General features: G+C 67.0%; 1 protein-coding gene across 1 annotated transcript; it reads left to right on the top strand.

Annotated features, from left to right (window-relative positions):
• Positions 1–276: 276 nt before the first annotated feature.
• Positions 277–440, top strand: MNEG_13811 (hypothetical protein; the record flags this gene model as incomplete). Its single annotated transcript, XM_014037718.1, has 1 exon — positions 277–440. A coding segment is annotated over one exon (164 nt), but the record flags the coding sequence as incomplete, so codon positions are not given.
• Positions 441–698: the final 258 nt, after the last annotated feature.

Below are 698 nucleotides of genomic sequence, written 5' to 3'. Positions count from 1 at the left end.
GGATTGAGTCATGTAGTTGTGATTTCTTGTTGAAATGTCTGGATCGATGGTGAGCAAGGTGGGGGTGCGTGGTTGAAGAGCGGTGACGTCATTTGGCTTGGAAACCCCACCATGATACCCCGCTGATGGGAGAACTCATGAGCGGGGTTTCGTCAAAGCCTGATGAGTGCCGCATGCACGTGCTTGGCAAGTCTGGCTAAGCCAAGCCAGATTCCAAGCTAATCACGCCTTGGGGTGGATTGGAGTGACCACGTCTCTGACGCACTGCGGAAGCAGGTGCCGACACTGCCTGGGACAACGGCCCGCGCCCGCTGCACGCCGCCGCGCGCGCCGCCCGCGATCCGCGCGCCCGCCTGGCTGCGGCGCCGCCGCTCCGCGTGTTCCCGCCATCTGCGCGGCCGGCGCCCGCCGCTGCGCTCTCTGGGCCTCCCCCGGGGTAGGTCGTCGCAGCATTTGACATCCCCACCCCGGCTTGGCCCGGCTGCACCATTCTTCAATTGAAACCGCCCCAGACGCCCGGTGCTTGTATGCGGGCAGGGCGGCTCCTCCCGTCCCGACTTGGCACCGTTTTTCGGGGCCGGCGCAGCAGAGGCACCGTGGTCCCGGCGCCCTGTCGGGCCCCCAAGGCGGGTGCGATGGAGCATCTCTGCACCGCCCTGGGGGCCCTGGCCCGGCGGCACTGCAAGAGGGGCAGGGCG

This window comes from Monoraphidium neglectum (genome assembly GCF_000611645.1).
Source record: "Monoraphidium neglectum strain SAG 48.87 unplaced genomic scaffold scaffold04064, whole genome shotgun sequence".
In the NCBI taxonomy this organism is placed as follows: domain Eukaryota; kingdom Viridiplantae; phylum Chlorophyta; class Chlorophyceae; order Sphaeropleales; family Selenastraceae; genus Monoraphidium; species Monoraphidium neglectum.
Note: the sequence above shows the minus strand (reverse complement) of the source record. Positions and strands in the feature narration are given on the sequence as shown.